Genomic DNA, 25,778 nt, shown 5'->3' with positions numbered 1-25,778 from the left:
TTATAAACATATAGGTGTTTATTGACCTGCAACCACTGCAAAAAAAAAAAAAAAAAAAAAAAAAAGGAAACAAACAGGCAGCTGCAGAGTTTCCAGAACCTCGTTTTTCAACAGTAAGGGACGATTATTCGATGGTCCTTCAATACACAACTTTAACGTAACCATCACTGAGTACCTGAGCAGGCAAAGTGGCACAGGAGTAATACATGGACGGTCCGGCAGGTGCGGCTCCGCCGTCGGTGGACATGTGTAAGGCGCTGCCGAGGACCTGCTGGGCAAACGCGTCTCTCTGGGACTGAGAGGGCGAGTCGGTGGCCACCAACTGGGCGGCTGCACGGCTGGACGTCACCTGGACAGGTGGGGGGGAGGGGAAAGGAAAACCCGGGTTGAGCGAGAGCGTCAGCGGTGGGTCGGGAGGAGAGAGGAAGAAACATTCACCTGGTTGTAGCTGTGAATGGCGCCTCCGACCTGCCCGCCGCGCGCCGCCACCGTTTCCCCGAGCGTCAGCCCTTGGTTGCTATGGTAACCGGCAGCTGCATAGGCATCCTGGCTGTTGAGCTGCAAAGCGCTTTGAGAGAGCAGTCCTTGTCCTGTTAGGAAATTGAAAGAGAGGACTTAAAACGGCCAAAAGCGAAAGGATGGCATCACGTAGAGAGTGGGGGAAAAAAGGAGAACTTTATCATTATTTCTTTAATAATCAATCCACGGTATTGTTTTACTTCTTTGAGTGTGTGGTCGCTAGTAGAAACCTGATGCAAACATGTTAAATCTTGAGATATTCTGCAAAAAAAATAAAATGAAAAAATACGTCAAGTGCTCGTTCTGTCAGGAAAGACGGAGAAACCCTCCTGCACCTTTCGTCAGAGAGAGAGGTCAGGATCGGACGACAACGAAACGACGACCGACAACGGAGCCGCCGAGGAAAGGAGCGTGAGAAGCACGTTAGCGAGGAGTGACACCAGGTTACGTCACCGACTGGAACAAACGTCTGTCGAAAAGCCACCTCAAACCTCCGTCTCACTTCTGCCAAATCGTTTTTATGTAACTATTTTCAGATTCTGCTCTCTCTCTCTCTCTGGCAGCAGTCGGTCTTTGTGGAAAGACTTATTCTCTCTGCGGCCTTGAAGGCATTTTGCAACCTAGTTTACATCCCACGTGTTACACAACGTACTACTTTATTTTTTTTTTTTTTTTTTTGCAAGTGTTTGAAAAAGCGGCAGGTTTGTAACTTGCCTTGAAGTTAAACGATGAGAGAAGGACAGAGAGTGCAGGCTGACAGCTGAGGTACAAATCACTAAAGTTCCACATTTTCTAGTTTTAAGAGACAAATTTGCTTTTTCTCTACTTCTCTGGCTTCTTCTTAGCGTTTTCCTCTCATGCTCTGTGACCCTTGAACCTCTCTCCCTTCCTGCTCTCTCTTCTACCTGGCTTTTGTTTTGCACACTGCAATGCAAAAGGAGAATTTCACAATGCAGGAATTGATTATTTTCTCCCAAAATCTTCAGATTTTTTGTGTTTTTTTTTTTTTTTTTGGTAGAGTTCTGTTTCCTTGCACTACTGTAGCATTTTTAAATGGTGAAATTGTGCTGACCAAGATTAATTGCCTTGAACTGAAGGAGTCTGATGAGCGACTTTTTGGGGAAGGTAAAGCAATTAACCTAAAGCTTTCGGAGACAAACGCAAGCGCCCCATCACGGCTACAGCGACATGCAAATTTAAATCATCTGCATACCATGCCGACCTTTACGGGAGCTCAGAACTAGACATTTATAAGTCTGAGGCAGGCGTGTTCAAACGTCCGGAAAGGAAGACAACGATTAAAAAAAAAAAAAAAAAAAAGCTTGTAGGCAGGAAGGCAAAGACAAACTATTCTTGTAGAAAAATGTTCCATCTTAACCCCTTTTGATTCTTTTTCCTACATTTTGTACTAGAATCACAAGACAAAACAAATCAATCATGCAAAAAATGTTCATAATGCCGAGGTAAAATTAGACAAACTGGTTCACGATTCAGAAGAACGTTCAAAAAATGCATATCAAACGTTCTGACGACGGCATTTAGATAAAATGTTCACCATCTTAAAATTCGCTGATTATTTTATCCTAAGAGTGTCGGTCATTTTCAAATGTTCTCAACCGAGACAAAAACCTGTTGAATACAGCAGGGGTGCTCAAAGTCGGTCCTCGAGGGCCGGCATCCTGCATGTTTTAGTTCTCTCCCTGGTTTAACGCACCTGGATCAAATGATGGCTCATTAGAAGGCCTAAGAGGAATATTGACCTGCTGAAAAGGTTGTTACTAGCACCAGGGAGAGAACTAAAATGTGCAGGACGCCGGCCCTCGAGGACAAGCTTTGGGCACCTCTGAATTACAGAGAGGAACACCCTGAAGATCAGGCATTACTGTAAGTGATGCAGCTGCAACATTTTAGCATTCAATGGACAAAATCACTATTCCACTAATCCAGTTCTCGAGTCAGTGTGGACATTTAAAGTTTTGTCCCTCACCTTTCTGTTCGTCTTTGACGTAATGTAACATGACTAGTTTCTACCTTTAAAAAATCTGAACTATTCCTTTAACACCTAAAGCTAAAATTTCTAACCCCGCTGTTGTAAAAATGCAGTCGAGGGAGTCGGTCTACATCAATAATATTTATTGATGATTGATTTTTTTGTTTGTATTTTTAATTTTTTTTTAAATCATAACCGTCAGCACCGGCAGGTAAGTCGTAAGATGAGCGTTTTGTAAGAAAACATGCAGAAGAAACACAGCAGCCTGAGCATAACGGCACCAAAACGACGCTTGGCTGCTAATTTTAGACACCGCTTCGTCTGAATTTCAGAAGCTCTTGAAGTGTCATGAGTTGAATCGTTTCGTTTTTTTGTTTTTTTTTTGCTTTTTTTTGGGGGGGGGGGGGGGGAGAATTGTGAATGCGCCAACAAAGTACATGCAAATGTGAGCGCACACACTGAGAAAACCTCATCAACAAAGCGCACTCTCAAGCTGTGCCGGAGCTGCAAAGTTGGAATGTGCAATGATGGTTCCATTCAGTGTAAAGTTGGAAGTTAAATGAATAATTTTGAGGAGAACCGGAGACTGGGAGCCTTATGAGTACATGCCAAAAAAAAAAAAATGCTCAGACGTTAAAATACTCACTAATTTTTTATAAATTCCAACATTAATCCACTTTTGCTGATCAAAGCACTAATCTGCCCTATAAACAGGCCTAATTACAGATGTAAAACTCATTTCTTTTTCTTTTTTTTGATGGATCGTAGCAAAAATGTTGGCTAAGCACGGGTGTCCTCAGTGGCTGCATTAATGCATGCAGTGAGCAGCAGTGCAGATGCAGCACGGTTCGGTCCTGGTGCTGCTTGTTGGGAAACGGCCCACGTCACTGCAACACCGACTTCCTGCATCCATCGTGAAATCCTGAGCCTTTTTCACTTGGAGAACTTTTTGAGCTGTCCTCTTTGACAGAAGTCCAAAGAAAATGGAAAATAAATAATTAGGTATGCAGGATATTATGGGCATGGTATCGGCCGATATTAGCTGTAAAATTGAATACATCGACCATTCTGTCAAAAATAACTCACCGAAATAAAAACCTTTGTTTTTATATGACAAACCGTTGACATTGATGCCTGCAGCACAACATCATAAGAGACTGTTAAGTATTGAAGCACGAATGATGAGCTTTTCACTTGTTGCTCGTGAACAGGTTGAGTTTAGTTTTGTAACGATTTACACATTTTTAAGTTTCAGTGTTGTCATCGTCGTAGAGAGCAAATGTCATTAATAAATTTGGCATTAAACCTAATGAAAGTTGGAAGTGTTGCATCATTTTCAGCCTCCTTTTCAGGCTAAATTGGTAGCAGGCTAAATTGACAACAAGAATGTGATTTATTTCCACAGCAGAGAAAACCATATAGGTTGAGTAAGTAGGTATAGGAAAAAATATCGGTATTGGTATCAGCAATCGGTCAAATGAGTTTAGCGTATATTGGATATTGAACAAAAATCCAATATTGTGTGTCTCTAAAAAAAGAAAAAGATAAATCAAACACTGAAAAAGCACATGAAGACACAAAGAGTCTTCGCATGTTCGCGATGATTAAAGAACAGGATCGGAGCGCGGCGGTTAGCATCCGCTGACAGATTAAATCAGCTGCCTAGGGCAAAAAGGAGTCTCTCTAGATACAGAAGGCTGGAAAATAAAGCTTGACCGCAGTGAAGAAACAAAAAAAAAAGAAGAAAAAATTGCTTTAGAAGGAAGAGAGTGACTGAGCAGACGGTGATGGCGCACTCTTCAAAACGTGATCTTAACCTCCGGGGTCCAGGTAGCTCGAGTTGACTCGGTCAAGAGCGACGCGTCTCATCAAAGCCGCACGCACAAAAGAACGACAGAAAGTTGAGCGTGCAGAAATCGCACAGCCAACGGAGAACTTTGCACTCCAGGCTTGTTTTTACATGGATTCACGTTCACGCGTATTTGCACACAAGCCCAAAGCCAGTGGTTATTTTCCCAGAGTTTTCTTTTCTTTTTTTCTTTTTTTTTCCTGTTTATTTGTCACTTAAGGTGCGCTTTGTATGGCTCGGGGAGCCTTTTGGGAATCAAAAAAAAAAAAAAAAAGAAAGCTTCATAAATGCATTATCACTCAGATGGCAAACACAGAAGGCTTCACTGAATCCATTTGAGAAACTGGCGTGCACCGCTGAAGCCAAATGCCCTCCATCTTCACGTCTTAGCAGTTTTATTTATTTTTTTGATTTTTTTTTTGCCATTCATCCACAGGTTATATTAGAATTAAGTGAGTACACGCTCACAGATGGCTCATGCCTTGTGATCTCACGCATTAGCACACAGCACATCTGCGTGCACCTGAAGCATGTAATCGTGTAGATATTCTGACCCGGATAGACCTGCTCATTTTCTTCCATTCCTTTTCTCTCTCTCTCTCTCTCTCTCTCTCTCTCTCTCTCTCTCTCTCTCTCTCACACACAAAAAGGCAGAGTGGTTTTCTTCGTGACCGGAGTCGTCAATCGACGTATTTTAATATTTCATCCGTTTTCTATTTCAGACAGATATTCTAGATGGCCGTCTGAGGATGTGCTGAGTCGGGAACGCAAGCATTAAAAAAAAAAAAAAAAAAAAAAAGTGGATCCCAAATGGGTGAATGCAGAGGAGACGCGCAGATTAACATGCACACTGGCTAACAGCAGCGGGGTGAAGGCTGAAGACGCTCTCTGTAGTCGGCCCACTGATCCGATCTGCAGCGTGAGACAGACACTCTGCTGATGCCCCTCTCCTGTGTGCAGGGTTCAGTAGAAACCAACTACATTTACTGAATTACATTCACTCGAGTAACGTTTTTGAAAAAATTTACTTTTTACTATGCTGTACTTTCTATTGTGAAGTGTCGCTACTCTTAATTGAGTAAAATTTCCCAGCTTCTATCTTTTGTCTTTAATGGACATTTGATGTGTTAAGGTAAGAAACTATGTTTTCTAGTCTAATATTGGCAGCTAGTAGAGCTGACTGCACATACAGTAAAAAAAACCTGAAATCACTTTGTATTTGTTTAAAAAACGACAGTCACTTCCCGTTTGATGAATAATATTAACTCGTCATAGCGAAGCACCACCAGCTAAAACTGGTTTTAAAAAAAAACAAAAAAACACAGCAACCAGAAATCGACCTCAGGACTCTGATCAGGCCTGAAGTGAGCAGATGTAAAATAAAACATTCCTGTTCAGAACCATGTAAACAAAACGTATAGATGAGCGTTTGATCATGAGCCTCGGTTGGCGCAGCTTGTTTGCTGTTGAAGGAAAATTAGCACTTTAAAAACCTGAAACCTTGCACCTCATTTCAGAGAAAACTTTGACAAACTGCTCAGGCACATTTGCATCGTTGGTGCAAATGAAGCAAATAAGCAACATTTTAGCTCGACTTTGCTTTTTTCCCTCCCCATCCATTCTCCATCTTTCTGTCCGGTCTGTACCTTCGCTCTCCCTCATCCGTCTTCTTCTGGGATAAATCAGGTGGTGAGTTACATAACTGTTATGTGAACATTATAAATATCAAGCAGATTTTCTGGTACCAGTATTTGGTGCATGGTGATGTACGTATCTAATGGCAACCACTGCATGCAGGACTGTACACCTGTCTGTGGTGCCTTCAGTGCAGAGGTATGCAATTCCCACTGTTAGTGTGCACACACACACACGTCTTTTTTTTTTCCAGAGCTTGTGCAGAGTACAGTAGCCACATATTTGTGTGTTTGCCTCTCCTCTCTGCGAACAGCAGGCCAGCTGACATCTCAGCGAGGATGGATTAGCATATCAAGCTACTGGCACAGCGCTGCGTGTCTTCTGACAGTTACTTCACCCCCACAGGGGTCGAGTGTATCGAAGACACGGGTATCATCTCCAGGACCGAGCGCGGGGAGATCACAGCAGAGTGGGAAGGCGCAGGGAGCGGATCGGGATCTCTGTGAGCGCGTCTGTTTTCATGACATCGCTGCGTGGCGGATTTAAAAACGACCCGTGTTTTTAAGGCCCCCCTGAGCCTGCTGGCAATTTCTAACGCGGCTTTGCTCAGCTGCAGTTTATCAAGCCACCAGAGTACAGCGAAGTGTGTGAAAATTGTAAGATAAAATGGATGATGAAAGTTTTTTGTTTTTTTTTTAGTCTTTCTGGCTAAAAAAGACAGATGACCGTTTCCTGTTTTCAAGGTGTTAGGATTGCCAAAATTATTTCTATTAGCTCAATGTGAGAATTAGTGGTGCATCGATTGCAGTTTTCTGGCTGATCGTCGATTACTGAGATTTAAAAAGCCTGACCTGTCGATTCCGATTTTGGCTGATATAAATTTTTTTTGTCCAAAATGTCGCTAAATATAGGAAGAAAGTCAGTGAGTTGGTATGTGGAGACATGACCTGGTGCGCTGGCCTGTCAGTCAAAGCTTTCACACAGGAGAGCAGAAGAGGACGGTGGTTGATTTTCAGACCTTTGCTGAGGTAGATCAGATCGTCTTCACATGTAAGCATCGGCCGACCACAGATCTACCAACACTAAGGAAATCGGCTGGCAGATAAATCGGTGCATATTAAGGAATTATTAGCTTAAAAAACAAGCTCTTCTGTCTCACTTAAAAGTTACCTAGGAGTTAGTTTTGTCTTATTTCAAGTGTATTAATATATTTGGACTATAAATTAGAGTAGAAGTACTTGGAAATATTTGGTTTTTGCAGTGCAAAACATTTATCTTACTGTCTCCTGTAGAAGCGTCCTGCGAGTCCAAGATGCCGGATTCTTGAAGCGACCTGATGCACGAGTCTACGAGCTCCAGGCCGGTCGTCAGCTCCTCCTCTATGTCCTTCTGTCCATCTACATGCGCACAAAACAGTGAAAAGACAATGAGTGATCTGTCTTCATCTGTGTTAAGATTTCTAAAGGTGCATGATTACAGCAGCCCTCCTGGATTTAACCTAAGTGTACTCGCATGTTTTTCATCTAGTGTGGGTTCAAAAGCCATGAAATCCCAGGTTATGTTCCCAAAAAAAAAATCTTAAGGTTTTAGTAACAACTAGACGTTAATTTAATAACCGTGGGTATAACAATAAATAACTGACTGATAATTTGAGACAAAAAAAATAAAGAAAATCAGAAACACTTGGATGAAAACACAGAAAAGTCACATTCATGTTAAAAACTTGTCCAAAATAGTGTAATAATACAGCAGCTTCAATTAACTTTTCAAGTTTACAACCAGGCAACGTGTTGAAGACTTTGTATTTCTTTCCTTCTTTTTTATTTTGGCTCTATTGCAAACAAGGTTTCTATAAAGTAAAAAAAACAACATTTAAAAACAGATGTAGGGCGTATTTTTGAGAATGCATTCACACAAGTGTTAATTTTAAAGAGCTTTTCAAAAACTTTTCAATTCAAAATATCTTAGACCTTTCTCTCAAGCAGAGTTGAGGCGGTGAAAGTTTTGCTTCATTAAAAACACCTGACATGAATGTGGTTTGTAAAAAAAAAAAAACTTAATTAAAAAATAGCAAAGTCAAAGTGATTGGTTGTCATGGCAAATTCTTGATGGTCATTCAAGGTTGACACAACCAGCTATGAAGCTTAGTGGGTAATTACTTTTTCCCATAACCGTTACTGTTTTGGGTAACTCTTTTTCCTTAGTAAATGTAATCACCATTTGACTAAGTTTGTATTTTCAAATGTTATCTTTATCTGACATTAAAACGTTGCTTGATCATCTACATTGAAGTTTGGCAAAAGAGCAAAAACTGAAGAAATCTGTAAGAGGGGCGGGGCAGTAAAAACTTTCTCTTAACACTGCCATCATTAACCCTATGGGTTAAGGGTAAAAATCTGATCATTTATCAACAAATCTAACGGGGCTGAGGTCCGCGTTGTACCGAGAGACAAGCCGTTTGTCTGTCAGACAGCGGCTGATGGCACGGCCAGTGTTTTCCAGTTAGAGACGGCTGCCAAGGAAGATAAAAGCTTACAAATGAGTCTTAGCGGCAGCATTAATCTCTTACGGAGATGGAAGGAGAACGTTAATAGTAGCGGCCTTAGTGGGAGGATTTAGGAGGCCTATTTTATTGACTTCAAGTGATGCCTTTGCAGACCGAAGCCTCTGCCGCTATTGGCAAAAAAAAAAAAAAAAAACACTTTCAAGACTGACTGCGATGTTTCACTGAATTGAGGCAACGCAGATTTATTTGTAAGCAAAGTGCTTTAAAGGGAGAGAAACAAAATGGAGCACGGATAAAGAAAGTTACGTTAAAAACAAAGCAGTCATATATTACAGTAAACTTGAAGCCGTACAGAAAGAGGAATTAAAAATCTAATTGGAAACAAAAGAACCAAGATATGATACAGCGAGAGAAAAGATCCGATACGATACAATACGACGGTAAAATCATTTTTGACCTTTATGCTACAGTAAACAGTCATGGTTTTAGTTGTCATTTGAAATTTCTGCACATTTCAGTGTTTGGCTTCCAGAATGTATTTTCAACTACAAACTTTTAGTTCCTTATAGATAAAAATAAGATACAGATATTAAAATATAATTTTAAAAAATGAGACCTTGAGGAACTCCTCGGGATCTCTGCTAACGAAGTGGTGGGGTGTAAAACCTGACAGAGCATTCAAGATGATTTTTTATGATTTTTAAAAAATTTTGATTTGCACAACTAAAAGCATAAAAAGCAGCAGCAGGTCATGGATTTTAGCTTTATTAAGCTTAATAAGTGTACAGATGATCAGAAATGTCATAATGACTTTATCCAAACAAATGGTATATATGTATTTTTTTCAACTTTTCAATGATTTGTGAGCGATGACATGATTACAGGTCTGATTGGAGTACAGATGGGTTTATTGTGGAGCAAACTGAGCTGAGTGGTCAGGCCAGATCACAGCAGGCCGGACAGTGAAAGCCTTCACCACAAAACCTCTGGGATCGTTGTGTTAGCCACCTCTTTGTTGGCAGAGGTCACCCAGTGTGCACTCAGCCAATCAATCTGCTCTCCACATCCTATAGATCTGAGCAAGGCTGACAAAGAGGCAGGAGGACTGACCCAAGTGTCAAAGCATGTTTCTTTCTTCTTTTTTTTCCCTTTTCCAACTAAAACACTGTCAGAAAAGTGGTCAAGCTCGGTGAGGTGTTTTCATTTGACTTTTAAATGGTCTGGAGGCCCATTGATTCTGTCTGCCACTCGGGTGGCGCACGCCCCATGCGAATAAGGGCTGGGGATTATATGCTGAGTTTTACAAGAGGTGAAATGCAGAAAAAAAATGCAGGATTGAAAAACATAGATTGCAACATTTTAGATTACCTTGGTTGTTCCAGCGAAACTTCTCATCTGCTGAGCTGCAAGATACAAACAATAAAGACAAAACCGGGTTAGAAATGTGCTAAACTTTAATTGCTGTTGCACCGGATGTCAGTGTGATATCTGCACTGAGATTCTGCAGTATTTAGCTCAGGTATGCAGCCTTTTTAAATAGCCTGTTTTCATTCAAATCCAATAGAACTACACTGAAATTCACTAGGAATACAGGGTTTCCCCCAGTGTATTATAAGCCTGGTGGCCCGCCATGCTTTACTAGCCCCACTGCCAGGCTAAGCGTTGCTTGTTTACGAAAAATTGCTTTTTTTTTTAAAGCCAGGCTGCAAGCGTCTCTTTTGCTCTGAGCATTTCACTAGCAGAGCAGATTTATTCCTAAATGATAGGTTTATAGTTTATGCATTTAAACCGGACAGCGCGCAAGCCAATCACACAGCTGGCGCCTCTGCGCTTTGCCTCTGCGCTTTGCCTCACGCTCTGCCGCCTCCTTTCACTCAAACTGGACACAGGCTGACCTGTATGGCTATTTACATAAACCTACTGTGAGGAATTATGATCCTTTGGAGAACTCTAGGTAAGAGTTTAAAACCCGCCTTGTTAGCTCTGGTTGTGCAGCTAAATGTGAACCACAGGAATAACTTGTAGCGAATTCAGAGGCGCGTTGTGGAGTGGTGAGAATGATTTATCTTTGTGAACGAACAATTATATGCAGCGTTTACATCTCAACACGCTGCCCAGCGTGTGGCTCTGTCTGTCTTCCCTGTAAAGTTTATGTCTGTGGTCCCGGTTGGCCGGAGCGTTTGTGGATAAGCAGCGCTAACCTCATCATGCAGGTTCAGCCCGCTGAGGAGCTTTAATGCTCTCCTCAGAGTCACGCATCACGCAGATTTTATGTCATTTTATTATTATTTTTACGGTTATACGATGCATCAAACCATATCAAATGCGTTGTCTACTTAAAGTTAATACTCACAGCCGCACGGAGATCTGAGAAACTCGTCCCATAAACTCGACCAACCAGAATAGTTTCTGTGACGCTTATTAAAAACTCAACAGACACGAAATGAAAGAGCTACTAAAGCCACATTAGCAGCATTGAATTAAATCTCCAGTTTGTTGCGCATCTCTGCGTAGTGCAGTAGATTTAACTCATCATGCAGGGCGGGTCCAAGGCTGCATGAGGCCTTGAGCATAATCTGACTTAGGGGCCCCTTTTGTTGCTAAAAACACCAGCACCTCTAATAGCTTCTGTGTTAGATTTAGTGAAATATGGGAGAAGGGAGTAGTTTAATTGGTCAGCCTAAAAAGCAATAAGTTATAATCGCAGTTTACTAATTTGTATTTGTAAATTCAAAGATTAAACTCACAGCATCTGACTTAATTTGGATTAAACAGAAGTGCAAATTTGTTGTTTTTAGACTAGTTGTGGGTTTAAATAGCATTTCACTGGAGATCTTTTCTCGTAGCACATAATTACACAGTGATGTTTTTACATTTCCTGTCACCTTAACATTTTTTAATACAAAAACACGGTGGACCGTCTCGGCACCCCGACCACTGGGCTTAGCAAGTTTTCTGGGGGAAACCCATTACCTTGCTAGAGCAAAGTAAATATTTAAAACCTTCTAAATTGACATCAAAGTCATCTGAAGTGTGCTGCCAATTGGGAATATCATTTAATAAAATGGGTATACTTATTGAAACAATAAAGAGACTGATTAAAATTCTTTGTTTTTTCTTATTGAAGCATGTTTGTCTAAGAACAGCGCCGTCTTAGAAAAGGTTTCAGAGGAATGAGAGAAAAAACAGTAATGGTAGTGGAAAAATATCAGTAGAGGAAACTATAAATACAAGATATGAAGAAATGTAAACATAAATGCATAAATGCAGCAATCATATCCAACATTAAACACACAGCTCATAACTCTGTTGATGAATTCTCTCCGTGTCGATAAAACACCGTCCTGATAAAGTAAAGGTTTAAAGTTTCCTTGAACCGTGTTCAGTTTAAAACTTTGCCTAAATATGGAAAATATCCAATTTAAAGGGACTAGTGGCCTTTATTTGTAGCAGATCTGTCAGAAAATGATCAGCGAGAGAAGAGGGGAAGACGTACTAGAGTCCTAGAGTCTGGATTAGGACTCATGGGCGTAACCGTCTCCACACCATGCAACGCACCAAGCTTAGCTTCCACATCAATGCACTGCAAAAATTTGCTGCTTGCCAGAATCATCAAATTTTAGCTTTATTGAAATGTTTTCCAATGAGGGTGGCATCAGATCTACAACAATCTTCAGTGTCATCAGTGTGGAAGTTGTAACAGAGTCAAGACTCAAAAAGTTAGCTATTTTCAGTAATAGTGACATTTTAAAAGGAAACTGTCCTGTCCACAATGATTGCAAGGGTCACTGGTCTCCACGAGCAGGTTTTTTTTATCAATAATCCTTGTGTCCAGAAGTGGGGTCCAACCGACCCCACACATGTAAAACTTGTATCATTTTCCACAGACTGAGGGAAATGTAGAGAAATTTGCCTCAGTCCTCGCACGTACAAGGGTTAAAGAAAACACATAAAAACGGCGCCTCTTTAGCACTGGAGCTGGTTTAATTATGAAGGCTGTAGAGTCTCATCAAAGTGAGAACTCTGTGTCCTTGGAAAATGTTTGAGACAAAACATTTTGGGCTGGGTCAAGCAAGGAAAAGCACAGATTCTTGGACAATAAGGGGATGGTTGGCATGTGGACAGCGTGAGTGTGAAAAAAAACAAACTCTGTTAGGTCTGTGTGATGGGGAATGCCAGATATGGTAGACAATATGAACCCTTTAAGAGAGACTGGGTCTTGAGATGGGAAGGAAATTATCTACAATTGGGCAAAGATTTCCCCATGATTTTGACACATACAGTCTTTTGGGAAATTGTGGTAAAATTGAAATTCTATTTACTTTTTTTTTTTTTAGCTACCTCCACAGGTGTCAAACTCCAGTCCTCGAGGGCCACTGTCCTGCAACTTTTAGATGTGCCTCTGCTGCACCACACCTGAATAGAATAATTAGGTCATTAAGGCTCTGGAGAACTGAACTACACAAGGAGGAGGTAATTAAGCCAATTCATTCCAGTGTTTTGTACCTGTGGCACATCTAAAAACTGCAGGAGAGCGGCCCTTGAGGACTGGAGTTTGACACCCATTCCTGTTTAACAACACCTTCGCAAGCGACAAATTTCACAACTGCACCGTCAGCAGTCGTGTTTTCTGTTGTCCGTTCTGGCGTCCGACCGAAAACGAAAGACGTAAAATGACAAACTCCATCGACTAGCCGTAAACAAAGACCAGATGCCGTTAAATCACCCCACTGATTGCCTCTGCTGCGTGTGCGTGTATGCAGAGTGTGACGGATTGTGGCGAGTAGCCGAGCGGCACGTGTTAATGGAGCCCTGTGCCAGCATGGCGGCCCCTCATTCATCAGGCATTGTTATAACCAGAGACGCGCCCCGACATGTGTACAAGCAAAATGTGAGGCGCATTACAGGAACGGCCAAACCCTAACGTCTTTTAGGATGGGAGAGTGTTTACAGCAGACAAACAGAGCCGGCTGGAAGCGGGATTATTATCGCCGGTCTGCTTTCTGCAAGGCAGCTACCCTAACTCTGTGAGAGAGGCCATTTTCTCAGCGAAGGACAGGCCGGTCCCGTCTGCTTGCTGGTGTCAAAACGTTGCCTCGGTGGTGGTGAGCGCCCGTTATTTTCCCCAGCAGCCGGTGGGAGACCGAGCTACGACCGAATGCAACATGAGCGCTCGTGCGGACACCTCGCTGCAAACTGTGAGGAAGGAGGCCAAATGTTGTTAACATCAAGTAGCTGCATGTAGAGAGGGGCTGAAGGTGGGGAACAAAAACAGCCCAGAGGATGTCGGATTACTTTCAGGGGAGAAAAAAAAGGAGAAATAGGAGGAATCTGTTCACACACAGAGGGAAAGATAAATGGCTTAAGGGGAGTGGAGAGAACAGGAAGGGAAAATCTAACAAGGTTTTTTATTTATTTTTATTTTTTTGGAAAAGGGAGACATGAAGAACACACAATACATCACATTAGTTACAGGTGGTTTCAATCTGGAGTAAAAGTTTAATTTCCAGATAAAAAAACACCATTTCCTTCTATTTATTATTTGGTCCGACCAACTCAGCTTTTGCATTTTCAGTGCAGTTCCACAAACTTCAGTGTCCTCTGTAGGGACCTAATGTGATACAACAGCACAAAAGAGTCCATAATTGCAAAGTGCAATAAAAAGAATGCATAGATATTACAATTTTTAACAAATGGGAATCTAAAAGTCTGTCCTGCTTCGGTATTTAGCTCCAAAGTCAACAATTTGTCAAAGAACCTCATGCTGCACTTACATCGTCTTTTCTGGCTCTGGCAACATCGAGAGACTAAGATTTTTGCTATTTCGTCTTTTGAAAAGCGCAGATCAGGTTAAGTCAAACCGGATGGAGAGGTTATGTAAAAATCAGGACTCAAAACTCAACCCAAATTCTGTCAGCAATGTTTTTTTTTATTATTATTATTATTGCCACACTTCCATAAGGACCAGATTGATGGAGCGCATGATTACAATGAGGCAAAGGTGATCATCTGCATTTTATTTAGGGGTATCAGAGTGGATCTGAACACAAATGCATAAAATACTTTTCAAATTACTTTACATAGAAATATTTTTGAAAACCGTGTTAGTATGGGTTCCTTACACTATGCAGATATTAATTATTTATGTGGAAAAGCTCAAGAGATGTAAACACTTTTGTACAGGTGGACAGATCGATCCAGGATATCGATAATATCAATACCAAGTCGATGTCTGTATCGGATCGATACTAGTATGGTAAAATCTAAACGTTAGTTTCAGATTCCTTCATGAAATTTTGAAATGGCACCTTTCTTTTTGATGCAAAATTGACACTTTTAATTGACTTTTTATGCACATTTTCATAGAACTTTGTATTAAAAGTGTCATTATTGACCTAATCATGTAAAGTTGACACTTAATTGACTTTTTAATGCAACTTTTATAACAACTTTGCTTTAAAAGTGTCAACATTTACCGAATGACACTTCACGACAACAGCTGCAAACATTCAGACTCCTTCATGTTCATGACTGCTTAAATCATTAAGTGTAATGTCAGTCTTGTGCACACCCCATCAAATAAAGTGTTACCAAATTTAGTTTTATTTTTGGCATCACAGTTTCTCCATACTGCCTCTGAGAAGATTTTGTTTCAATTTGCTCCCAAGCTACTTTATTTAGAAAAAAATTACACAAATCATATTAATATGTGACTAAAGTGTTTTGCAGAGACCTGTACCTTTAGGTTTGAACAAAATAATTCAAAGGAAAAACACAAACACACTTAAAAGTCGAATGTTTTATATCTGAAACTTAAATAAAAAGTATTGAATTCATACCAGAGTGTGCAGTAACACGCCTCTTTATTGCATGGTGTCACAAGATAGACCCAGATCTGAGTAAATAGGTCACCGAGGAGCTTCAGGTCTTGGAATTAAAATTCTGCTTTGTGAGTTCAAGCAGAGGGAACATGTGGGACATCCCACTGAGGGAGATGGGGAAACCTCTACACTCTTTGGAAATTATCTAGCAAGTCAACCTGCCTCACCACCTCGACCCTGCAGAAACGTCAAAGTCTCACCCCTCTGTAAACCTAATCAGTCCTCACCAAACTGAAACGACTCTGACCTGCTGGCCCCACACAGAGTCGGTTTTCAGTTTTTTTTTTTGTTTTTTTTTCTCTCTCCTCCCCAACACCTGTGAATCTTTTTGAAGCATCAATAGAGCCTGACAGAGTAATTAGCGGAACAGCAGAGAACTAATTGACAACGTGATCAGTTCTCGTGCCGCAGGTCACTCCACGCCACAGCACCTCATCACTGCTAATGATGTAATGCCGTTTTGGGGGCAGAGTGTGTGAGTGTTCCTCTGTTTGTGTGTGAAAGGAAAGAGATGGAGGGGGGCCGCACATGCAGAACGAAAACAGAAAAATCGAGAATGACATGATTTTGTTGTGACCCTTACTGAAAACTGGCATATTGCGTAACAAACGGCACCATAATCTGAAGCGGGGGAAAAAAAAAAAAAGGGACAGCATGCTGTTAAACTGCTTGGCAACAATACCGGATTATCCTCAAAATGCCTCCAGCTGTTTTTTTTTTTTTCCCCCCAGAGCTGAAGCGACTGACCTTGTTAAAATGGGATGATAACATTGGACAAACCTTCCCTCAAGTGTGAAAGTCATACTAAGAGAAGCTCTGTCCTCATTTCCTAAGCACTGATAAGTAAATTAGGATGAGGTAATTAACTGTTCCTGTCTGTCACTATTCAAAGCCACAGCAAAATATCTGGAGATGACAAGCGGTTCGTTGCATGTGCTTCAACGGAATCAGGAAAACAAAATCAAAGCTTTGATTTAAATTTGCTGAACTGCAGAAAGAAGCTCCAGGGTTCACATCTGAGTGTTGCCCTGTGATGATGAACAGGCGAACTGTCCAGGGTTTGAAACGCTTCCTGTCAGACGACCACTGGAAAAACACGTCTTATGGAACTACGTCGAGTTTCTTATCCCAGGTTCACTCAGCGAGGTTTTAAAATTGCAGACTTGTAAAACCTTACGAGGCCACACACGGCAATAAAATATCCGAGGTATAACAGGTTTGGTTGCAAAGTGTGTGTTGTCCAGGAGCAAAACACCACACACAAACCCATTTCATTCATGAACATTCAGACAGGAAGTCCTGGAAAACCTCGCGAGATCAAATGTGAGGTAAGAACAAACAAACACGGCTGCTGACTTAAGACGCAACAGCGACAGCTTGTGGAGTATTTTTAAGCAACAACAAAGCAGAAAGAAAAGGCGGCTAACTTAAAACACGACAGAGTTTCGATTTTTCTTCCTTTTTTTTTTCTTGGTAACGCAGTACAGTCATGTACTGCGTTACCAATCTGTTCTGCAGTTTGAAACGTCACTGCACTTCCTGATTGGCTAACCGTCACATTCAACAGGCCGCATCCTCTCTTGTCATTGGGACACACACACGTTTGCGTGGCTACCTTTGTGGGGACTTTCCATTGACTTCCATTCATTACTGCAGTCTAAATCTTACCCCTATACCAACCCTAACCCTAACCATTACATACCTAACCCAAACACAAACTCAATTCAGACTTTACTCCTAAATCTAACCCCTGACCTAAAAACAGCATTTCCCCTTGTGGGAACCAGACCTCGGTCCCCACAAAAAAGGGAGAATAATTGGCATAAAAATCTTTCCGTGTGAACCAGCCTTCAGGAATGTGGTAGAACGGTCATTGTTGTCAGGCTGACAGATCTAAAGGAGCCACATGAGGCCATCATGTTTGATGCACTAAAATCAAACCCCCTGTTTATTATGTATGAACCAAAATCAGTAGTTGGTGAATCTAACATAGAAATGTGACATAATTAGAACAAGAATCCTGTGAATACTTTTACAAATGCCTTTCATAAGCAAGAAAAGCATGTGTCTCTATTTGTGGATTCCAATTTTGGCCAGAATAAAATCTTTACCCAAACAGTTGCAGTTCACAAAATTGGGAAAGCGCCTAAAAGCCCCACCTAAATGCCACCATTCTACAAAATGGCTCCACTAGACTGTGCCACCTTTAGAGACAGAGGACGCGTTGACGTCAAGAAGGAAATGAGACTCCAATCAAGCATACAAGTAAGGTAAAAAAAAAAAAAGAGGCTCCATTACTGCCCCTGTGCACAGTCACCATTCCCAGTTAAAAGCCCCGCTTGATATTTTCAGTAGGGTAATTGAACGTGTGAAAGAGCCATTCCAAATAATGATAAACTCCCAGTCATTCGCTCTGACCTGATATTTTCAGCTCCATGAAAAAGGACACATTTTGGCTCTTTATATCTTTTTTTTTTTTGGTGCCATTCTTATTCCATAGGTAACATTACAAATTGAACCGCTGCACTCCAGCCTGCTCCACTGAAGGGCGACAAAAACAGAAAGAGGGATCAGAGAACGAGAGGAGCGAGACGGAGGGGCGAAATATGATACAGACACAAACAGAACAAAAGAGGTACATAAAGGTAGAGAATGATCGGAGGAGGGTGAAGGGAGGTGGGTAATATGATATAATAGAAAAATAAGTAAACACTGCAGAGAGGCTGAATATGATGGCCAGAGAGAACAAAAGAGACAAGAGCTCTGCCGAATCCACCGAGAGGAGCTTAAAAGAGCGAATGCCAGAGATGGCGATGAAAATCCCGTCATTTCATCCACCCAATAAACACATCCCCCGAACCCCCGTCCGTATAATCCATCTATTTCAATGCCTTCCATATTATCTGTTATCTGCGCTGACCACGAGGGCCGACCCTCTTGTAGGAAGAGGGCGAGAGATAACGGAGCCACCCTGAAGAGGGAAGCGCCGCATCAAACGGTGGCTCAGCTTGAGTCAACAGATTCATAAGCTAAAGCTAAAGCATGGTCTGCTAATTTAATAAGGGTTGTCTTGCAGAGGCTGTGTCGAAATAACTTAGAAACACTCAGAGAAATTGAGAAACTTCCACTGTGAACTAAAAATGTAAATCATTTTTGCGTGATATTAATTTGGCACAAATCGCCGGCTGTCAGTAGCAATGTTTGTAGTCGGCTCTGACTCCTGCCTCTTCGATTCGCGCTGTCACGGCTACTGATGCTGCACTTTTAAAGCATCTTCAAAGGATGCAAATAAGTCTGAATTAACATGAAAGAAAAAAAAAATGTGTCGATATTAAAAGACGAACAGCTCAAAGCTAGTCTTTTTTTTTATATTGCAAAAACCTCATCGACGTTCATTTTTCTCACTTCCTTTGGCCATCAATTACCCCGGCTTTATACATAGTGATGGATATTGGCAGCGATGTCTGCTTCTGCTGCCAGAAAACACAGTTATGCTAACATTGAAAATGAGGTCGGTTGTCAGGCTGCTTTAGGGAAGTCTCACTTCAGATCGACACGGGCCACGCAGGGAGGGATCAACGCACCGAAGGTAGGATAATCGCTACGAAAACGGTCTGTTGTGAGCAAAATGTTTTTTTTAAAGAACAACAAAGACTGGTCTGGCTAAAGCAGAAGCAGATTAGCACAATGGAGTCGGGATAATAATGTTATAAAGGCAATGAAAGCCTGACCTGGCTCAGCACCTCTCCTTAATACGATCAGCAGCTGAGAGTCGGCGTCTATGTCTCCTTCTCCGGACTTTACCAGAACCTCTCTGCCTTTACAAATCAGCCACATGTTGTTTTCCCAACATGCACCGAACAACAACTTGTTCGACAAAGACAGTGAGATATTTAACAGCTAATAAGTTACTCACGCAAACTGTAAATGTCTGCTGTGTCAACTGTAATTTCACCTGTGGGGGATTGATAAAGTTATAGCATATCATATCTTAGCTTAAAGATTTCTAGCTCAAAGCCCCGTTTTGCTATTGGCTAAAAAGTTAATATGAGCTGCAGCAGCTGAAGCGTGGACGCCAAACTGCACTTTAGCCGTTTGCAAAAAAAAAAAAGTTTGTCTCACAGATCACTTTTAAAGAGAACTTTTAATACTAGTGGACATTTTTGAAGCATGTAGGACAATTTACTTGTGTGGCTCAGATTTATATTATTTGAGGGTATTGTGGTGACATTTGCATATTTTACAGTGTACTTTAAACATTATTTTGGTGTAACACCCCAAGATCATCACTGGCCCCCTTTTAGCCCTCTTTAAAAACTTCCTAGATACACCCCTGCTCAATTGTCTTAAGGAGGCATTTAATATAAATATTATTCAAGCTATCTTTAAATATTTTTAATATGAAATTAAACGTCACTCAAAGGTTAAACGCAGCGGATCGGACGCACCATAATAAATGTCGTTATTATGGTGGAGTCTCTGTTTCTTTCTCATTTTTGCTCTGTTTGTTCGGCGTAAAAAAAAAAAAAAAAAAAAAAAAAAAAATCGCCCCATATCTCAAATCCATGAACCTGCCACTGCGCGTCACCACGATGCACACAGAATTGATTGCGTTCATGTGATCAGAACCGGGTTACTTTTTCCTTTTAGCAGTACCAGAACCTGCTGCGTAAACTCTGGCTGGATGTAGGGAGAAACGACGACCTCGGCTTTCTGCTCCTTGTTACGTTAAGTATCCGCCAGCAGTGCGCTACTGATCGCTAACAGCCTGCTGATCTTAGGCAGGAGTTTGTTCTGTCTGAAATATTTACTGTCCAAAGAACCTTATACTTTAAAATAACGTTGGCAACTGTTTGGAGATGGATCTTGTAGCCTTTCACCGACACGTATGTCTAAATTTGTCTTTAGGATCTTATCAGACTTAGCCTGACCATTGTGTTCCTACACAGTACCTCTCAATTCTAATCTCCCTTCAGTTCTCCATCTGGGCTTTCTCTCATCGAGATGGATTCCTCTGGTAGAATGTCAACCAAGCCAATAATCAAACAGAAGTTGTGAAGAAGTAGTGATTTCGGAGCGATGCATTGCTAACAATTTCTCAAGAACAGAAACGGCTGGTGAAAAGTTTGAAGGCAACTTTGATACTAATTAGGATTAAACACTTTATAATGCAAGCATTAATGGCCTCCTTAGGGTTGCTAACAAATCTGCCCAAAAGCATGTTAGACAATTATTTTTAATCAAATTGTTTTTCAGTCGGCGCAAGATGTCAATAAGTTGTGAGGATACCAATAACTGTGGGGAAATCGTTTATCTTTACTGTAACATCCTGGCAGGAATTACATTACTATAACGCTGCACAGCTTTATTCAGACGTAGTCACCTTCATCGTGTGTCCCGGCATTATTTACCTCCAAATGACCAAACCGGACGCTACCCATTATTCAGCAGGCGGCATTTCTGCTGGTGCATTTCCATGGTGCAGGCTATTATACGATATTACATTTACAAAAACAGAGATAAGCCAACGCCGTTCATAAGAAAGCTGAATATGACTGCCAAGTATCTGATAACAGCCTGGATTCTGCTACATTCAAATCCTCCACGGTGTATTTGTGTTGTTGCTAAGGTAATAGCTGCAGCTTCTTGTTGTTGCTGCAAGCTGGCGGGCGAAGCCTGAACAGGATATGATCCCAAATGTGTGACCTTTAGAGGAGAAGAAGCTGGTGTTAGACCCACTCTGTGCAGGTCTCGCACACTTTGGACTTACAAGGCCAGTTTGCTGCACAAAGCAGTGTGTAAATGTCACAACTTTTTTTTTTTGTCCTTTTTATCCCCGGCAATGAAATTGACAGTGTGTCTCCTATAAACCCTGGGAAAACTGCCCTATAACACAACACTAAAGAGCAAGCGTGACAAACCTGAGTCACTTCAGAGACCAATGATTCCCCTCCAAGCAGTACTACCAGCTTTCTACACTTTACTAAGCTCCTTGGCTCTTGCCATCCAAGAGAGGACCAGCTACTCTTTAACCGCAAATACATTCCAGTTTAGAAGTCATCTTTGTTTCTTTAAACGACGCAGGATGAGAAGTTTAGGGATTTCAGGAGACAGTGCGGCGCTGTAGCCAAGCACTTTATCTTAGCCACTCAGATTAATTCTACCTAAGACAGCTTAATGCAGATAATATTTTTATTTAGCTTCTTTTAATCTTAAACTCCTTCAGATGCAGTTAACTTACGATATTACTCCACCTGTCAGCCCTGTTTTAATTTACATGCAATGAAAACTGATACAGGTGACGTAGCCTGGTGCTAATCAGAGGCTAACTCTGGATTCAATAAGGAATGTTTTCAATAACATCACAAGGTATCACGATTAAAAGCAATTAAAAATATTCTAACTCAATTATGTGATGTAGTGAAGTCAAAGACTCCACCTTATTGTAGCAAAAAAAAAAAGCAAATGAAAGACAAAGGGTCGGTTTCTAATAAGTTACTATCTACTCCAATTTACTCTAGCAGAGCTTTTCTAGACTGTATGGATTCAAGATTTGAACCATGACCAGAACCTTCCTGCATAGAGTTTGCATGTTCATCCTGTGCATGCATTGGTACTCTGGCGTCCTCTTATAATCCTAAAAAAAAAAAAAAAAAACGTCTTCTCCAAATTGTGTCTCTTATTTCTGTTCGATGGAGGTCAGACAATAGATGCCTGGGTGGCTCCATCGATGTGATAATGTAATTGGCAAAATAACAACTGAATCAAACAGCTTGAGAAATGGAAAGACTGAGATATTTCTCCTGTGTATGCTTCATTTTCCCATAGAAAGATGAAGTTACTCATTGTGCATTATATAATAAGGTCCGGCATGAAGAGGATTAGACATTTTCCTGATGGCTGTAAGTTAATAAACTCATCAACTAGATTGTGTCTGAGTTGCGGGAATTTGAGAAACCTAACTTTTTTTTTTTTTTTAGAAAAGTAAACTGTGAAAAAGTGCTCAGCATTAACTACAGGTTTATTATTAGCTGGGGAAAGAAAAAGAAATAAGAATAATAAGACATTTCTTGAACAAAATCCAGCTCCAATCTCAGCCAATTATTTTGGACTCGCATTAGTTTAATTCAGTTCTAGATTGCGTCCAGTAGCCTCCAGTAATAAAAGCAGAACTTAAGAATTGCCCGTCCATTTTGCAATAAGTGCTTCTTAAATCGTCATTAAACTTCTAACACTCCAAATCACCTTTTTAACTTCTACTTAGAGCCGAGATTGGAGCAAAATGTCAGCTGCTGCCACGTTAAGGTTCTGCTCAGTCACTGTTAATTGCAGGAAAGGTAGAGAGCGACGGCTTGTTGAGGTTGAATGTCGTCACAGAGGTCATTCTCAGGTTGCTTGGCATCGCATGGAAGAGACAACGTTGCAAATAAAGAGACTCATCATCCTGCAGAGGGAGATGTAAGCTGAGTTCATCTCCACCCGTGAAATTCCCAGTGCCAAAAGAGGCGACCAAAAGCTGGGCATCGGGCATTCAGCGGGGACGGCCGGCGCGGTCCAGACCGCCTATTGTGGGCCTCTAATTACCTCCTGAGCAGAAAGATGGCCGATCCCAGTGCGGCGCTGTAGCCACGCGCTTTATCTTAGCCACTCAGATTAATTCTACCTAATTACGCTTTATGCGGGAACAATGGCTAAACATTGCCGCTTTGTACAGGTGCTATCTAACTCGGCCGCGTCTCGTATCTCAAGAGAGGGCAGAAATGAACAGGTCGAAAATGTTGAAAGCCTCCAGAGACGGCTGAGGAGAATGAGTCAGAGTAGCCGGGCGGTGCGTAATGCATGGCGGAATGACATAATCGGACAGGATGAAATTCTTCAACTCAAGGTGGGCTGGAGTCTGACCTTCTAGGGCGGCCTTGAGTTATGCACTGGATTTAAGAGCTAAAGATGAACTGAGACTGGAATAAAAACCAAGGGTTATTGAATATGGCTTCTGATTTATATAAACAGCTTCTGTACTTAAGGAAAGAAGTTAAATCTAAAAAAAAAAAAAAAAAAAAAAAAAAAAAAATCCAACCTTTAATTGTACTGCTTCTTTTCAGGGATACAAAATAACCCAACAAGAAAGTTCATTATTGGTGCCACAAATAACGAGATTCCCTAGTAATTCCTTTAAAATAAATGAAATATTGCCCATATTTACAGTCACACAAATAGCTATGACATTTGGAATTAGTTTAAATGTGACAATCAAAACAAGAATGCAAGGAAACACCAGAAAAAATAAATAAAAATTTATCTTTAAAGTTCAATAACTGCACCGTTTTTTTTTTTGTTTTGTTTTGGTTTTTTGGTTACTTTTTAATGTGAATACAGACATGGATTTTGCTGCCCCCATGCAAATTAAGCAGTTCGTCCTTGACGAATTACGAGCTCCTGATTATTAGGAGGCTACTTGTTTGCAACTTTGTGCCAATTTGCACTAATCAAGACAGACTGCTTTGATCACACTACTATTAAAATTAGGTGGCTGCACCTGTAACATGGATCAGCAGAGTTCCAGGATGAGCCAAACACATGAACCTAAAAGTACTGCAGAGGGAGGAGATGCATGTCAAAGGGTGATAAAACTCTAGGTGAACTACATAATCAGCTGGTGAATTGGACTGTTTGTATCTTCTGAAATCCAAGAACACCTGTGGGACTGACTGGCTATTACACACCACAACAGGCACAAACTTTAGCCGCCTAGCGTGTCGTAGCAAAGCAGCCACAGACCGACACTTCACTGCACTACTAGTAAAGTTCAACGAGTGTAATACTTTTAACATAGCTACATTTTCTCCTTCTGTTTCTGTCTGTCGTGGAACATGATGAATTTGAGGCGAGGGCCTGCACTGGCAGAGGTAAGTGCTAGCATGAGATGCTAAAGATAGTTTTAGCTGTTGATATATCACTTCCTTTGTGGTTTGCTTAAAAAGGTCAGAACCTGTTTTACAACGAGTGTCATTTCTCATTGCCCCCTGCTTCAAATACAACAAGGTTGGAGGAAAATATAACTTCAGGTAACCCGTTAGCTGTTATAATGACTCTGGTTTCCACATGGAGCCAAACAAAATCCTTCCTAGTAATTTTGATCCAATAGTGCAAATATTTTAGTACAGTTAAAATAAGACAAAACTAACTTACCTTTCAGCAAGATATCGGAGACTGTTTTAAGTCAATAATTCCCTAGTATTGATTAAAAAGTACTTGTTCTTTTGGCAGATTATTTCATTTTTAGTATGGGAAAAATGTGTTGTTATAAGTGAAATAATTTGCCAATTGAACCAGTACTTTTTCATCAATATCAAGGAATTATTGACTTAAAACAATCTCTTATATCTTGCTGAAAAATTTGGTTTTTGTTTCATTTCAAATATTTCGCACTATAAACTAAACCTAAAATACTCGGTGAGATTTTGTGTTTCCGCAGCGCACGCAGACGCATTTCTACCGAGACACAGGAGAAGCGGAAAAGAAACAGATTACGCCCCTATTTAGGCGCAAGGTAATAAAATAATGCTGCATTCCGGCACTGCAGCGGCAGATTAGGACGGAGGCAGGACAGTGAAGGTGACGGGAGATATCCATCTCGCCTGCTTCTGATGCATGGCCACTGAGGTGAGGAGGAGGAGTGGAGCTTCATTTTTCCCTCCGCCTCCCCCCCACACCCACACACACCCGAGGAGGAGGGAGAGAAACACGAGACCCTTTGAAGCAAGTGATTAAAGCGCAGCAGGATGAGGCGCAGCTCGCCATTTCTGCTAGGCCGTCCACATGCCCCAAACAAATGGCTGGGGGGAGAAAAAGAGGAGGAGAGAGACAGAGAGAGAAAGAGAGAGATAGAGAGAAAGAGAGAGAGAGAGACAGAGAGAGAGAGACAAAAGCAGAAGTCTCCCACGACCCACTAAATTGGTCAAACTGACTACCTAGTCTGCCAGTGTGGGAGGCAGCCATTTTGACTTGGGGCCAGGACTTAAATGAGGGGCGAGGAGAGAGCCATGTTGGTTCTCAGTGTGAGATCAGGCAGCATTTCCAGAACCGCTCAGTGATCCGCCCAGAAATGATGGTGCAAGGATTCCTTCATGCAGTCGAGTTCAAGCAAAACTCACTGTGAGAAAAGTAGTTTCCAAAAATATAAACACACAAATATATTAAATTACTAATCAAATAAATAATGACTGAACTGGACGTATATAGCACATCGGATTTTATAATATAGACCAACAAGAAGTAGTGCATGATTGAGAGGAGGAAGTGAAATGACAAGTTGTTTTTTTTGTACACAGAAAAACTTGAAAAGCATAGTGTGTGTTTTTACTTTGCACACTGCACTCTAGTACCCCTAAGATATGT

At 41.2% G+C, this 25,778-nt stretch overlaps 1 protein-coding gene across 1 annotated transcript in view; it reads right to left on the bottom strand.

Annotated features, from left to right (window-relative positions):
• The window catches only part of ctnnd2b (catenin (cadherin-associated protein), delta 2b), a 135,839-nt gene that overhangs the window by 77,385 nt on the left and 32,676 nt on the right, over window positions 1-25,778 (bottom strand). Inside the window, exons 3-6 of the mRNA XM_088014978.1 lie at window positions 9,868-9,902; window positions 7,274-7,390; window positions 439-590; window positions 176-349 (exon numbers count right to left, since the gene is read on the bottom strand). Of these exons, the coding sequence (XP_087871104.1) occupies window positions 176-349; window positions 439-590; window positions 7,274-7,390; window positions 9,868-9,902 (478 nt within the window). The remainder of the gene's footprint in view (window positions 1-175; window positions 350-438; window positions 591-7,273; window positions 7,391-9,867; window positions 9,903-25,778) is intronic.

This window comes from Poecilia mexicana, unplaced genomic scaffold, assembly GCF_051168715.1.
Source record: "Poecilia mexicana isolate PSO_F unplaced genomic scaffold, ASM5116871v1 scaffold_17, whole genome shotgun sequence".
Taxonomy (NCBI): Eukaryota; Metazoa; Chordata; class Actinopteri; order Cyprinodontiformes; family Poeciliidae; genus Poecilia; species Poecilia mexicana.
This window is presented reverse-complemented; position numbering and strand designations above follow the sequence as displayed.